The sequence below is a fragment of the Rhopalosiphum padi genome, chromosome 3 (assembly GCF_020882245.1).
Source record: "Rhopalosiphum padi isolate XX-2018 chromosome 3, ASM2088224v1, whole genome shotgun sequence".
In the NCBI taxonomy this organism is placed as follows: domain Eukaryota; kingdom Metazoa; phylum Arthropoda; class Insecta; order Hemiptera; family Aphididae; genus Rhopalosiphum; species Rhopalosiphum padi.
Genome location: NC_083599.1, coordinates 2399608 through 2412633, shown reverse-complemented (window position 1 = coordinate 2412633; position 13026 = coordinate 2399608). Strand labels below are relative to the sequence as shown.

General features: G+C 26.1%; 1 protein-coding gene across 1 annotated transcript; it reads left to right on the top strand.

The window, feature by feature from the left end:
• The first annotated feature begins 2343 nt into the window (after positions 1 to 2343).
• LOC132927418 (farnesol dehydrogenase-like) lies at positions 2344 to 12795 on the top strand. Its single transcript, XM_060991939.1, has 7 exons — positions 2344 to 2469; positions 3102 to 3295; positions 6278 to 6446; positions 10050 to 10173; positions 11596 to 11728; positions 11843 to 11965; positions 12153 to 12795. The coding sequence occupies exons 2-7, from the start codon at positions 3164 to 3166 to the stop codon at positions 12237 to 12239; spliced, it is 768 nt and encodes a 255-aa protein (XP_060847922.1). The 5' UTR covers positions 2344 to 2469; positions 3102 to 3163; the 3' UTR covers positions 12240 to 12795.
• The last annotated feature ends 231 nt before the right edge of the window (positions 12796 to 13026 follow it).

The following is a 13026-nucleotide window of genomic DNA, read 5'->3' as shown; positions in this document are numbered from 1 at the left end:
TGAATTTTACGGACGTTAGTTATGGCAATTGAAAATCAGTTACTTAATCTAATCGTAAGGGTTTCATGAAACTAACCTAAGAAATGAGTGTTTTATAAGTAATTAATAATATATATTTTAAATATGAGCTAAAATTAACATTTTAAAGCATGTTTTATATTGTTTATGAACTATGAGCTTAAATTAATTATGGAAGTTCATTATATTTTCATAATAAAAAGTTGTAGGTAAGTAGTGGTTTTCTTTTAATAAAACTATAAAAACCACCCAGAAAATAAATATTTATTTCATAAAAAGCTCTAATATTCATTAAAGTTAATTCCACATATACACGATTTAATTTACCTGCATGCTGGCCATAACTTATTTTAAAAACCTAAATACGAGTACTTAATCAGTGGCGGATTTAGCGTTTTAACACCCCTAGGCTTAATCACTCTGCCCCCCCCCCCTATTGCTATACTAAGGAACCAAAAATATTTGGTCTATACCCTTCTCTTCAAATTGTATTCAATTTTTTATCAAAAAAAAATTAACTATATTAAATCTTTAAAATAGAAAACTTCTAAAAATAAAACATTGAACACATAAACATAGCTATCATATATACCTATAAATAATATTTAAAAATAATTGGTATAAAATCTTTGAAAACATTTATTAAAATTAAATTAAATGAAAACTTTCTTTTTTACAATTACAAAGAAGATAATTTATACAAATAATTGTTATTTATTAAAATAAATTAAAACATTATATCAATATTTTGCGTCTGCTTTTTTGCTTTGCGAAGGATTTTATGATGTCTTCGTATTCTATATTTGCTGTAATTTGGTTTTCAATGCACAATATTGCTAAAGCATTTAATCTTTGTTGGCTCATTGTCGATCTTTGGTAATTTTTTATCCTTTTGAGGCACGAAAATGACCTTTCAGCCGAACAATTAGTTGCTGGTGTACTAACAAAAATTCTCAAAACTATTTCAACATTTGGATAAACTATTTTAAGTTCATTTTCATAAATAAATTGTATTAACTTTAAAGGAGACAGTGTTTCTGGACCAAATTTAATAATCAAATGTTATTTTAAATGTAATAACTCGGTTTGCAAATCTTCACGGTCAAAATCAGTTTGGTATATTTTCCAGAGGTTGTTTGATTTTTGTTTTATTTCCCACGGATTAAGTTCAAACAATCTTGTTAAGAAAAAAAATGGTTCACAGAATGAATTATACGCCTGGCGTCGTTTTAATAATTCATTTCCTAGTGCATCAAGAATAACCATAAATGTATTGATTCTAAAGTTGTCCTTCCCATTGAGCTCAGTATCGTCACCTCTATTTTCGTCATATTATTATATTTATTAATAATAACTAGTAACTAACTGTAATTATTTTATTACACATGAAATATTTTCAAATTGTAATAATAATTGTAATATTCTTACTAAAGCCTATTCGGTACGCATTATACAATGTACATATTAATATGTTATAACTTTTTAAAATTATTTTTATTCGTGTTTATATAACAAATATATAAAAAAAAATATATTCCTCATAAGTCAATAATAACCCTTAATTCTAAAAAAATGCCGCCCTAGGCTATAGCCTTTTAGCCTGCCCCCTAATCCGCCACTGTACTTAATACTAAAAAGTAAATATTATTCTTACACATATATTAAATAGTCCATAATTTGTATTAAACGGATTTGATAAAAATAAATAAATAAAAAAACCAAGTTTTAATCTCAACACAATTCTGAATTATATGGCATGAATACAAGAATTGTTGTATTTCAAACTTTAATTTGTTGCTACCAACCTAGGTTGATGAATGATAGTAAATATTCACAAAGATTGTAAAAATATATATTATTGGCATTATACTAGCTACGGTAGCTGAGTTTCCTACGTATATTATTATTATTGTACACAATTACCACAAACATTTAATTAAGCGATTACAATATGTTTCATAAATAGATACTCGACAATACCTAAACGCATAGTTTAGTTTAAAGAGTAGATGAGATTATTCACTGTTTTCGTGAGCATTGGTAGGTGGTATGTAATATAATCCCACCAATGTACTTATTATTATCGAAATCGACGGAATTCTTCGAACACTCGTACATGTAGTGCGTAGATACGACGTACCTATTTGATAATAGAACGCTTGAACTACAGAGTGACTAAACATTATTTTGTTTTGCGAGTACCGACTACCGAGTCAGGCATAGGTAGACGAATCTATAACCAGTGTAACATTTGTTACCCACTATAATATACATTATCCCATAAACACGCTGTATGATTGACTTATACCAAATATACCCACTCGACACTTATTACGTATTCAGATTATTACTTAATATAATTAAAATGACACACGGCAGACAGTTTGACACTAACCATCAACACGAGCGAACCCAACAACACACGTATTAACAGCCGCATCTTCCAAAACAGTTAAGTATTATTTTAAATACCTACAGTAGAACCTCGATTAACCGTCAGGCCACATTTGCACGGACTACTTGGGCGTTGCAGTAAATAATCCGAAACTTTCCGGCAATATCTACTAGATACGCGATAGGTATATATATATATTTTTTATGGGTGAGATAAAAACAGATAATTTCGATATAGTGATCGCATTTTGTTTTTGTAAAGTCAGTTAGTTTTATATTACACGTGTGTTCGTTCGCTTGACCGTTCGCGTTTTTAGTCTCTTTGTGTGCAAATATTTTAAGTTTATCATAATTACTAAAAAATAATAATAAATAATATGTATGTATGTTTAAAAAAATTGTGTTGCTCGCTTAACCGTCTTTTCGATTATCCGTCAAAGCTCTGGTCCCGAGACAGGCGGTTAATCGAGGTTCTACTCTATAATAATTATCATATAGATCTATAAACCAAACGTGTCTTATTAATGATAAAACCCCCCTCATACACAGTGCTCTGACCCCCAGCTACGGAAAGCTTATCCATAAGGATAAAAAAACCTTTTCTGGATAACTTATATCGAAACAAGGTTCTCCCGACCAATTTATACTAGCATTATTAATGCCTCACTAATATTTTATTACTATAATAGCGATCAGTTTATGCGGTGGACGCACGGTGATAGAGGAGTGCTGAAATACAATTTCAACAAAAATGGATAAATGGGTAGGAAAAGTCGCCGTGGTTACGGGTGCGTCGTCTGGGATCGGAGCAGCTACGTGTAGGCGACTGGTTGACAGCGGGATGATCGTCGTTGGTTTTGCCAGGAGAGAAAACAGGCTTGAGGTAAAATTCATAAAAGAAATAACTTTATTAAATTATGACATTTTCACGATAGGTTACTATTTGAAAATCAAAAGTTGTTTATGTTTTACCCATTAATATAAAGATTAAAAAATTTAAATTTTATACAGTTATAGAAAAGCATCATGTATCTAAAATTTTGAAAAGTCAATACTTTTTTATATAACGATTAACGAGTGTTAAATGATATAAAAATCATCTTATACATAATTATGCATCTATATACTACATACACTATTGAAATACGATTTTTTTTCAAAGAAAATAAATAGTTTCTGACCATTAACAATGAATAAACATAAACAATATTCAATAGAAATAATAATAATAATAATATTGTATAAATAATAAATAATGAATTATTAGGCACGGATTGGGCCGGCGGGACGCCGGGAGTTTTCCCGGTGGGCCGGGCAACTGTGTCGTACTTTCTTTTTTCAGAATAAGAGATTGTAATAATAATAATTACTATAAATTTAAATTTTAAACCATGTGTAGATTGCTAGACTGTATGATTATCATATTTTATTGTTTATTCGTTGACTGATTTGAATTTTATCAGTTGTAACATGTAAGCACTGTTACACTGTTACAGTGTTGAATCAATGACTATGGATAATACCATCTTTGATCGCAGTTTGAACATAGTCCTTATACGGTAATATTAGACCGTATAAGTTAAAAATAGTTTGACTATAATAGATTATGTGAAATATTCCGAAAGATAACACGATAACGTCATGTCGTCATGATCGTATAATTGTATTATACTTGTCATGAGTCTTATAATATACTTTTTATATTAACACTGAACAGTCAACATTATTTTGTATTTCGTAATCGTAAATATTTATTTTAATTTTAAATATGAGTGATTCAAAACATAAAGGAGGTGTTGAAAAAGCACGAGCCAAAAACAAAAAACTTTTTTTAGAATCTAGTGCAAAATGTCCTAAATAAACTGATATATTTAAGATAAATAAAACTGAAATAACAGATAAAATTAGTAAAACTGGTAAGTCTATAAAACTAGTCTATATTAAAAATTAAATTTATTGATCCTTATTAATTTAGTGTTGTTTCTAACTAAATAAATTCTATTTGCTTAAACTTATTTAAATTATTTACCCTAGTTATGAAATGCCTTGTTAAATATTGCCTAAAATGCATATTACATGGCTTGGTAATTGATATAAAACAAGGCTTATGCTTTTATTTATATAAATGGCTAACTTTTAAGAATTAAATACTTCAGTTGTTAATTTATAGTTATTACTACATTAACTAAAGAATTAATGTATTAATTAGTTATAAATATATTTGTGTAACTAAATTTGAGTATATTTATTTTCAAAAAGGGCCGGCATAGGTACAGGTTTCCCGGGCCGAATTTTTATCCCAATCCGTCCCTGTGAATTATTATTATTAATTATTACAACCCAAAATATATTATAATAATGTATATACTCAATAACTATTCAACCAATATAATATATTAATAAACATATTATAAATTATAAATAAATGATATTAAACCATTAGCGCCCAGCGTGGACATTACGGCAACGTTTATAGACTAAATTTATAAAAAAAAATGTTCGTGTATAGTATCGTTGTCGAAATAAACAATAAAAAAAAGTTAATAAATAGGTACTTAGTATAAGCTATGATAGACATATATTGGTTTAAACATGAATTATGTATCTAAGTATTTAAACATGTTTAGGTAAAAATTGTATATCTCTTGGGTGTAATATATTTTGTTAAAGCAATTGCAATAATATATAAGCAAGTAGTATAATTTTATATTAAATAATACGTACATTACTTGGCAATCGCATACACACCCACTGTGCAATATTATATTTATTTTATATGTATGTAATATTTCACTGCAACACGCAATATCACCAAATTTGTTAATTTAATACAACATACATATTGCTGCGATTGTTAATGCTTGTTTTTGCTGATAGCACTTGCATTTGCATGTTTTTTTGCTACATCGTAGAATAAAATGGATACATCCAAAATTTGTTTTGATTTATTTATAGTCCAAATACCAAATCTTAGTTTGCATATTTTTGCATATTTCATGGGTTAGGGCATACAAATGCATGTTTTAACGATTTGTTTATATAAATGCTTTTTTTCGTACTATTCTATTTTTAACCGGGTATTTAACGTGTATTATTGACTATTGTACTCTTGAAGTCGAGATTAAATTAATTTACTGATTTCAACAAGTACATTACAGATGCAGTGCCGTAACTAGAGTGTCAAAGACCCAGGTGCAAACAATTGTATATGGGCCCTTCTTTCTTGAGATACATAAAAAATGTCGGATTGACTTCACTCTATGGACATTTTTTACTCCTTAGATAGGATAGTATTTGTGAATGTATTGAATTTTAAAGGACTGATAGATAATTTTCCCTCTGAAACAATTCTGTGTAAAGCTTCAACTTAGTAGGTATACAAGATCATAATAATTGTGTATTGGGTAGATGTGTCATAGTGTCAAAAGTGACATTTTTGAAATCTTCATAAAATTTACAACTCGATGTTTGTTATTTAATGTATTTTTATTGAAAAAAAGAAGATAGCACAATTTTTAGATTTTTTCGTAAAAAATAACAAAACTACTTAATTTCAAGTGACCCGGGGCACGGCTTAAAATCAAACGATTAATTCCAAATTTTACAGTTCTTATTTTTTTTGGTTGTTTGTAAAAAATGGGGGGAGGGGGTGCCACGAAAAAAAATTAAATATTTTTTTTTAAGGGCCATCCTACACACTATTCATTCAGTTTTATTTAGATAATAAATTGTAGATTTATCAATTGGTAACTTCATAAGATAGTATAGTATAGTACACCTTCGCCAATAATTTTCGATTATTACTGCAGATTTTAAACGCTTTTAATTTACATGATTAGGGTAATTTAATTTTCGAATATTGCAGGAATTACGAGAAACATTGACTGGTAAACCAGGTGAATTTCATTATTACAGAGTCGATTTGTGTTCGGAACGAAACATTCGAGAAGCTTTCAGTTGGGTAAAAAGTACGTTGAAATCGGTTGACGTATTAGTAAACAACGCTGGAGTTTGGAAAAATTGTGACGTTTTAGGTAAGTATCCATGTAATTAAATTATACAATTACGACTTAGCTACATAATTTTATTAGGTAATGAATGTATACATTTTACAATGTGATTTTTTTTTATTATTTGTACCTATAGTAATAGAAAAAATGATTTTGATTGAGGGTGGTTTCTGACAGAAAATCGGATCTAGTTGCTACTCTTGGTAGACAATTTTCTAATTAGGAAATTTTTTGTTTTTTGTTTTAATTCTCAAATGTCTTACTATAGACTTGAATTATTCATCAAATATTTATAGTATAATTTTCTAGACATTATATAATTTGTAAGATATTTTATTCGTTTTCTTGATATTTACTATAGTAGTTACTAATGTAAGAGTAAAAAATCTTAAAAAATTAAAAGTTAAAGTTATTTTCATCAAAATCACGAAAATTTGAAAATAAAATAAAATCCTGTGATACATTACTAAAATTTTTAATTGTAATATCTAAGGTTTGAAAATTGTGTACAAAATTCTATATAAGTTTTTCTTATTGCAATTAAAAAAAGAAGGGTAAATTCACATTAGATATTCAAACGCATAAAAATAATTTATCCTCTAATGGTTTTTAAAAATTTGTTACTATTAAAAAAGTATTATTTGTTATAACTTGAAATAGTCCACTACCTACAACTTAAATTATAATTTGATATTTATAATGAAATTATTGAAATATTTATTCTATTTTTAACTAATTTATAGGCAGTTTAATTTTAAGTATATTTTTTTAATTGTTGGTACAATTGAAATGGCCAAATTAAAAAGCTTGACAATTTAACAATATAATAATGTGTATAGTAATTTAATAATATTAAAATTAAATAATCACGTTTTTTATAAGGGTTTGACATTTAAAAAAAATTTACGTTAAAATTCATAAAAATCACAAAATAATTTGTAGGTATAATAGTTAAAAATTTATTACATTTTTAATTTTAATTGCAAAATGAACTTTTTAATAAGCATATATTATTTACATAAATACAGTGGTCGTCGTTTATTATTAGGGCTGGGATTTGTATGTAAATACATATTTTTACTAAAACATGATAAATTAAGTATTGGAAATGATAAATTCATTTCACGTGATTTGCAATAAAATAAAACATATTTTATTTTACATGTTTTAACATATTTCGTCATAAATACATATTTTAACATTATTTATAAAATTTCTGCTTTTTGTTTACATATTTCGTAAATTTTGTCAATTTCAGTGGTTTAGTAGATATTTCGATAATAGTACTTGTAAAAATTATAAGTGTATAATGTATATGGGAAATAAGTATATGAAAGTATTAGTTAAATATTAATAACTTGATTATAGTTTATCTTATTTGTTTCTGTTCGATAACTATACATTAATGATTTTAGATTATATTTTATATTCAACAATTATAAAACAAAATAAATTTACGAATTTTTAATAGTGTCAGTACTTTTGCGTTCGCATGGTTGTGAAAATAGCTTTATATTTTTTGTTTTTATAAATTAAATTGATTAGAAAATGAAAAAAAAAAATAATTGTATATTATTCAAAAAATATTTATAATTTTATTTTAATTTTACACGTTAACATAATTTTAAATTTTTCTTATTACATAATATATTTTATTTTATGCTACATTTTTTGGCCATCTTAATTACATATTTTTACTGTAACTTGATAAATTAATTTAGGTGGGTGATAAATTTGTTTTAAGGGATTCCCAATGAAATGAACTATATTTTATTTTATATATTTTGTGCCATAAATACATGTTTTTACATATTTCTCAATAATTCCAAATTTTTCCTACATATTTCGATAATTTGTTCATTTACGATTTACTATAATTATATACGATTGTATTTTTCAATACAGACAATTTCCCATGTTTCCAAAAGTATAAGTATAAAATAGTAACAAAATAATACTAATTATTGAACTTAATCAACGGTCGATATAACTTACTCCTTCAGATATAGTCAAAATGCAATACTGTCCAATGACATCAGTGGAAGTCGAAAGATCATTTAGTCGGTATAAGGCATTTCACGACCAAATCGAAGATCTTTTGAATTTGAAAATTTAAAAATGCATGTTATTATAAATTGAAATCAAGATAATTAAATTTTTATTTTTTTTTCTACCTCTTTTTATTTATATTTTATAATTTTTAATACCTTTTTTAATTTTACTATTTAAAATATAATTTGTTTCATTAGAAACTCATAATATGGATATATTATATAATTAAATATTAATAAATAAATCATATTAGTAAGATACATATTTTGATAGCATAAATACATATAAATCCGAGCCCTATAATAATTACTATTGTGTATTAAATTTAATACAAGATTTATGAAGATCACTGTGTACATCAATACAAATATGTTATAGGCAATTATTATATTATAACTTTGCTATATGCTTTTGTTTTCATAACATAGGTAGGTACGTTCATTATATTATTTATTTTATTTATTTATTACATGCGATAAAATGAAGATTGTCGGACGGCAATCAAGGAACCAACCATTTTAAACTAATATAACGTAGGGGGGCAAATGGGGCAATTGCCCCCGGTGGCAAATTTATAAGAGCGGCAGTTTTTGTACCTATATATTTATTAAAAATTATAATAATATAAAATAATAATATCTTTACAGTATACACTATACACAATACACATTGTATTTTGTATTAAAAATTTATAATTTTGTAATTTGTTCTAACGTAATGTTAGCCTTTAGGTACGGGATGACGAGAACATTGATAACGTATTACGTAAGTCGTAGATGGATAATCGTTACCCCCGCGTCCTACCCGGTACCATATTATCTGTGTTTATTGTGTATTCTAAAAATCAAATATGAAGAACCTCAAAGTTGATGAAAAGCCAAAAAATATTCAGCAAATGCTTGTATTTATTAAAAATAATGATTTTTCTGAAATGTATCCCTACATTGTTATTGCATTAAGAATGTTTTTATGTACACCATGTAGTAACTGCAGGTTCCACTGAACGGTCTTTTTCAGCTTTAAAAAGAGTTAAATGATACCTAAGATCAAATATAAAAGAGGAAAGATTAAATGCGTTGGCAATCCTAAATATTGAAAATGACATTACAAAAAAACTTAATTATAACAATGTTATTAATATTTTTGTTGCTAAACAAGCTCGCAAAAAATGTTAAAAACTGAAAAAGACTATTTGAGGGAAAGGTATTACATTTATACTTCCAAAAAACGTTTAATTATATTTAATAAATTTGCATGTATTATCATTTTTTTTTTGGTCAGGGGGGGTAGGGGCGCCAAAAATACGTTGCCCCGAGACGCATATTTTCTAAATGCACCCCTGAATTATACGTATATACTTTATTAATAATTTAGTATTAGTAGTGTTACAGTAAAATTTTATACTTTTACAAATAAATTATTTAAAAAGTATATTTATATTTAAGGTTTTATTTACATAAATACGCATAAACCATATAGACGTTAATAAGTGCCTAAGCCAATTTTCTACATATAGTTCATTAGTTATTACTTATTATTACGATTTTTCAAATACTTATATTTTATACTTGTCAGGAAATCCACAAGACTGGAAACTGATGTTTGACACTAACGTGTTAGGACCGAGCATTTGCAGTAAAGAAGCCGTGAATATCATGAAAGAGTTGAAAATCAATGGTCATATAATAAATATAAATAGGTGAGAAACTCTTTTTCTTTTAAATTCTAAGCAAAGTGATGAATTATACCTGTTGGTTTTACAATTAGATAAATGTTTTTTTTTGTGTTTATTATCATTTTTTTTAGAGCAGTAAAAATGGTATAATAATTAACTTTGTGGGTGGTATTATATAATTGAAATTTGTATATATTTGGTACTTTAGGCCTCAGAGAGTTAAATGTAATAAATGTAATTGTATTCTTAATAATTAGTGAAACTAAAAAATTCCAAAAAAACGGGAATATTTAAGTAGGTACGCAATACCATATTTTTTTTTAGAAAATCGATTTTGCTGTTTTTTGTAATTTAGAAACAGCATAGAAGTCTTGAAATGTTGAACAAATATTTATACTAGGCAACATATTATGGACATAATAAATAATTGAAAATGTTCATGTTTGATCAAAAAACTTGAAAATTTAAAATAAGATTCTTTCCATAGGTTTTTCTTACTAGAATTATAATAAATCAAAAATACACTTGACATTTTTTTATAAATGTTTGAAGTTCAAATTTTGGCAAAATTGAATTTTTAAACGAAAATGACTTAAATCATTTTTTAAATTTTTTTTTTATAAAATTATATTTTTAGGAATTTGAAACCTCTCGCCATTGCTTGTTCTAAATTAATGTACAACATTTATTTTTGTATTGAATACCGTAATATTAGTACAGATTACGGCTTAAACATATAGCTAGGTTGCCAGTTGGCAGATACCTAATTCTAAACAGTGAACTAGTAAACGCGTATATTATAGATTTGCAACACTTTAATATTCGATGTGTATTTTTTGAGATAAGTACCAATTCTTCAATAGTATTTTTTGGCGTTAAAGCCTATCCACAATTATTATTATTATCGTGACTGCAGCCAAAGTTCAGTCCACTATACGATGACATTAATAATCATTTAAAGTATTAAGGTTACCCATCCACGCATAAGTGATGGCACTTTCCTGTTATTGTAAATTATTAATTATTAATATTATTATCGTTAGGTATACCTATTTATTTTAATATTCAAGCAATCGTTATTATATCATAATTATTTATCGATTTTAATTTATGTACGTTAGATTTATGCATCTCACTTAAGGCTGTTGTTAGTAATGAAAAAGGATTAGACTCTCAACGTTTTTTTTTTTTAATGTTATTGTATTAATAATGCATCCGCTCTGAAAATCAAAATTCATCGCCAACGACCATACCACATTGATTATACCGTTCTCGTCCGAACTCTAAAATTGAATTACGGCAGGCATAGTGTTAGTATTATTTATTTACTTCAATAAGTGGCCGCTTATTTTTTTTTTTAATGCCTACACATTTATGTATACTATATTTTAATATTTTTATTTATTATTAATTTTATACTCTTAATATTATTAAATTTGGTTCCAGTGATATCGGTCATTATCCACCAACGTTAATGGCCAACATGTCTGTCTATAGTGCGACCAAGTTCAGTAGCGTTTCAATAACTGAAAGTTTACGAGAACTTCTGGCCTTACAAATGTTGCCAATCAGAGTCACTGTAATTTGTTTATTTTTAAATATACGATATACAATATACATATATTGAATTATTATAATAATATTTAATTATAGACATCAAATATTTTAAATTATATTTATTTGTAATTTTCAGAGTATCAGTCCGGGATTAGTGGATACCGAAATGGCTGATGATATGGTCGATGTACTAAAACTGAAGCCCTCAAACATAGCTGATGCAATTGTATATGCTTTGGCTACACCGCAATACGTTAACGTAATAAACCTATATTAATTGTAACATAATATGATTGAAAATGAAAAAAATTGAAGATAATCATAACTTATAACGATTTCATACACTTGCGTGTGTACAAAGAAAATGTTGACGTTTTTATGTGTATTTGAATAATTTACTACTGGTTAATTATAACTTATGATAAGTATTTACTATTTTTTTACAGGTTTCTGAAATTCTTATTCGACCAACAAGTGAGACAATGTTACCATTTATTAAGGATGCGTTTCAAGAATTAAATATTAAATTGTAATTGTACACGATGTTTAATTGCTACCTATAATTAACATATTTAACGCAATTATCTTAATGTATAGGTATTGTATTTGGTGTAGTTTTATCATTTTGGAAATGTGTTAAAACATTTATTTTCAAGTTATTTCTTGGTATTTTACTATAATGCCTAAAACTAAACATTAGATTTAAAAAAAATAATACTATTTAACAATAAATAATACCAAAAAAAACAAAAATTAATTTTTTTAGCAAATCTATTATTTGAATTACTTATGGTGATGTAGTCTGATATCGTATATTAAATGGACTGTATTACATTTTTAAATGATGGCTAAAGATTACCTAGGTATATAGAAAATACTGCTACATAGTTCAACTTGTATAAAATATATTTATCTAATTTAGCTTATTTTATTTAAATTTAATTTTTAATCACTGTTTCACATAAAATGTTATCTAATAAATTATTATACTATTTTTTTTAAGTTAATAATATACAGTTTCCAAAGTGATGTAAATTAAACACTTATTATTTATAATATATGAATGATGTAAATGTTGTATATAGATAATGATGTTTTTTAAATTTTTTTCACGTCTAAATGACCAGACTATAAACATTTAATTTTTTTTTGCAATCATCATGATGAATGTTAAATATTAACAAAAAAAGAAATCAATTTTGTCAAAAATTGGTGATGCGTTTCGTAAATATTCCCATTTCTTCATAATTTTCCTTATTATTTTGAAAAGTATTGGAAATTTGTTATTAACTTAAGTAAATAAAATCTAAAAAAATTTAT